Here is a 3,815-nt window from a genome sequence, read left to right as displayed (position 1 = left end):
TTGTAGGCTGCAACTGAGGAGGAGGACCGCACTGGGCTCCTGTTGTCAAGTAAGCAGCAATGGGAAACAGCTTCTGCTTACAAATTTCACAATAAAAGATGAAATGGAAATCAAATTGGAACCATACAGAAGATGAACAACATTTTTTTTATTTAATTTAACAACGAATAGAAATCAAATAATAATGTAACACATACATACATTTTTTACATACATAGCCATGACTGTCCCTCATTTTTATACTGAGCAAAGTGTGTTTTTATTAATTCCCAAGGCTTTAATCACATTAATGTGTTGATGACTCATTTGGCATCCTCTGTCTGAAACACCTTTTATTTCAGTGCTTTAATTCTGAAATCAAGTTCGCCTCGTTTCCGCTGTCGCTCACTGTGTCATCGGCTCACTCGACACAGTTGAAGATCCTTCCCATACAGGCGCTCAATTGAGGGCACAGCCAAGCCGCTGATCCGCAAACATGGATACGTCCTGAAGATTAACTTCAAATCTGGCAACATTCGACCTCGACAAGATCTCTGCTTTGGTACACCGAGGAATGATTAAATCTTTGGTCCAGTCCTGATGGAAACGCAAATCTAATCTCCATACTGGTCGTTGACGCTCCCTTGAAGATTAACTACCTCAAACCGTTCAACTGCCACGGTCTTGTAGTTAAATAAAATGTGTTCAGGTTACCTTGATACTCTTTGCTTTATTCCTTGAAGAAGAGTGGCTTGAGATTTGAAGTGGCCATTCTGAACCAAGAATGTCTGATGGGTTTCTTGAGATTAGTGTAATTACTATATTTTTTATTATCAGGAAATTGGCTAAATTAGAGAGTGATATTTAAGCTGTTTTTTCCCACTCACAAAGTAAAAGCTCAATATCCTAAACTGTAAAGTACTCTTTAAAATTTATTTTCTAGTAAGTAAAATGTAATTAATTTATCACAGTGTCAAATAAAATAGTTTACGTACATCCAACAGCATACATGTTATGGACATATTTTAACATGAGACTTCCAAAACTGATGATCAAAAAAAATCCCTTGTTGTGGCTGAACATCTGAATGGAGAACAAAAAGATACTGTCGCTTGACCATGGATGGTTTTTGCTTTGCTTGAAGCTTAATCCTGTTTTTCTTTCCCTCCCCCCAATTTATTCCTATATTATGATATTTAGCTTCATAATATGTGTCTCCTCTTTATCTGGAGCTTGCCAACCTAAAAAACTGCACTGGAAAGATCTCTGGTGTCATCTAGTGGTGATATAATGTCAGTATCGAAAATTTGTTTATCAGATTTGCATTGTGAGGAGATTTTAATTGCCAGCATATATTTATAAAATATATAAGTATATACAGTACACAGTTTAACACATTTATTAGTCCACCACCTAATGCAAGGTTTATGCCAAAGATGCCCTAAATTAATAGTGCTGGTGATTAACAAAACAATTTCTTATGTTTCTGTAATGGTTAATCCACCACTGTGTGGAAGGTTTTTAATTAAGATCATATTTTAAAGCTAAAACACAACTATTTTTGTTTTATCACTAAATTTTAAAATTCACTGATTTACAAAAAAGTAAATAATGATAATAAAGCACATCGTTTTTTATTAGGATGTTTAGAAATGCAAATTATTTGCTTGCTTGTTTTAGTGGTTGACTGTTATGCTCGATTAATTTCTGATTTCTCAAATAAGTCCACTGTGCGGTTCACAAATTTGTGTGAACCACACTTGTCTTTAGTTTCAAACAATCTTTTGATACATATCTAAAATATTTAAAAATGTATATATATATATAATATGCATGTCAAATTCATTTTTAGCAACTTTAATTTCTCATTGTTTTAGATTTTAATGTGGTTTGAGTTTTTAGTTAAGTAGTTTAGTTTAGTAAAGCTTTAAAACAAGAAATTAGATCATTGCTTTTCTAAGAACATTTGCCTTTTTTTTTTTCTTTTACCATAAAAAATGTCTTCCATAATCAAACATGCTCAAAATGCAGAAAGAAGAATTCAACGGGCTTCTGGGACCTCACAGAGCATATACCCTTAATCTACCCTCACTGCTATCTCTGGAAAAAAAAAGGTTTTTCCTCTGGGAAATATTAACAGTTTATGCACACCTACAGAGTGAAGTGTTGTATTAAAAAAAACAAACACCTGCCAGCTACTAACATTTGAAAATTAAAATGTGGTTTTAATGATCATTGCTAATCAAAATTACAGGCAAGCAATAATAATAACAAGTTATTTATATATCTGGCTGGTGGAAAACACATCATGATAGCAAAACACACACTGAGCCATCGTGATAACGATAACAATTTTAGAGGTCGTTGAACAAATGGCTGCAAAAGGTTGCAAAACATTAAGCTATAACTTTCCATCCTGGTGATTTCTACAGAGCTTTGTGTATACTAATAACAATGGTTGTGTCCCATTTGATAAAAGCAGACATTTTTTCCACAATGCAAAACATTAAAAGCAGTTATTAACAGTACAAAAACTTTAAACACACCGTTCAGTATTATTCATTAGGATTAAACTCAGTTGTGGATTTTTCCTTATATGTATACACCACCTCTCATCTCACTGTAAGGCACTGATTCAGCTCTTGATTCTTTATATGTTATGAAAATAGGAGTCTGTGGAACTGGATGGAAGCTGGACTGGTAGGACGTGGTGGGAACATAAGTGAGTGAATACGGTATGGTGTTCTGACTCCGGTATAAGGAGTTCTCTGGAGCATACAAGTTTCCACTGTGGTTAGAGCTCTGCACTGAGGGGTGATGAGACATACTGCCTTGATATAGCAGTGATGCGTTTTCCTGAGGAGTCGGATTATAGACAACAGGTGGGTTTAATACTGTTCCATTATTTGTCCTTACTGGAATGACAGTTTGCAGTGGCATTGCAGCGTTTTGTCCAACGGAACCAGTCGATCGAAGGCTGGACAGGGGATGATAATTCATCAGAGCTGGCCTATTGGGCGTTGGCTTATAACTAAGTAAGTTTGGTGGCTGATACATATCAAACGAGCCTTTGCTTTTGGGCAAACGGCGACAGACGAACAACAAGGATGAGGCGAAAAGCACAGCACCTGTCACCCATCCGATGTAAAGAGCCTCTCCTAGCTCTCTTCTCTGGGCATCAATCAGCAAAGGATTGTAAAAATCTGTAATGATAACGTGACCTGTCCACGACACGGGGATAAAGACACAGATGCACGCCATGAACTGCATAACCCCTGCAACCATCAATATAATGGTCTTAGCCCAATCATTACCCCGAATACAGGACACACATCGCATTCCTGCCAGAGCCACAAGAAGCCCCACCGCTGACAAGGCCACAGCAGAGCACATCAGACCCCTGGCAGCCTGTAATTCAGGGGGCAGATACAGCAGGGAGTCATAAACCTTACATTGCATTCTGATGTTGGCTTGTCTGTAGCAGTTCATCCATAGGCCTTCCCAGCGGGTTTCCATCACAATTATGTTTTCTCCGATGAACGCGGTCACCTTCCACATGGGCAACCCCGTGGTAGCCGAGGCACCAATCAAGCCAACCAAGCCCACGCATACTGCAGCTAGCTCTGAAGCACCTTGAATCATGGTTCAATCTCCAAAACTCCAGTTGTGGTTAAATCCAGAATTAGAATGGCTCTCATCCACAACATTTGCTTGCTGTATGAGACAGTTTGTTATGGGTAAGATTTCCTGCATTCACCTGATTGGTTTAGAGGGATGAGGGTAGGAGGAGGTCTGCTTATGTTGTGTTTATGGTTCTCAGATGATAGGGGTCAGTC

General features: G+C 37.9%; 1 protein-coding gene across 1 annotated transcript; it reads right to left on the bottom strand.

Annotated features, from left to right (window-relative positions):
- Positions 1–2,271: 2,271 nt before the first annotated feature.
- Positions 2,272–3,643, bottom strand: LOC102775837 (claudin-8-like). The gene has a single exon (XM_006796709.3). It carries the CDS (start codon positions 3,619–3,621, stop codon positions 2,572–2,574), a length of 1,050 nt encoding a protein of 349 aa, XP_006796772.2. The 5' UTR covers positions 3,622–3,643; the 3' UTR covers positions 2,272–2,571.
- Between the last annotated feature and the right edge of the window lie 172 nt (positions 3,644–3,815).

This window comes from Neolamprologus brichardi, chromosome 14 (genome assembly GCF_056152115.1).
Source record: "Neolamprologus brichardi isolate AB-2024 chromosome 14, ASM5615211v1, whole genome shotgun sequence".
In the NCBI taxonomy this organism is placed as follows: domain Eukaryota; kingdom Metazoa; phylum Chordata; class Actinopteri; order Cichliformes; family Cichlidae; genus Neolamprologus; species Neolamprologus brichardi.
The sequence above is the reverse complement of the archived record's forward strand: the minus strand, read 5'-3'. Positions and strand labels throughout refer to the sequence as shown.

Excerpts from the sequence above, each read along its gene's own strand:
- LOC102775837 (XM_006796709.3), bottom strand. The coding sequence starts at position 3,621 with ATGATTCAAGGTGCTTCAGAGCTAGCTGCAGTATGCGTGGGCTTGGTT.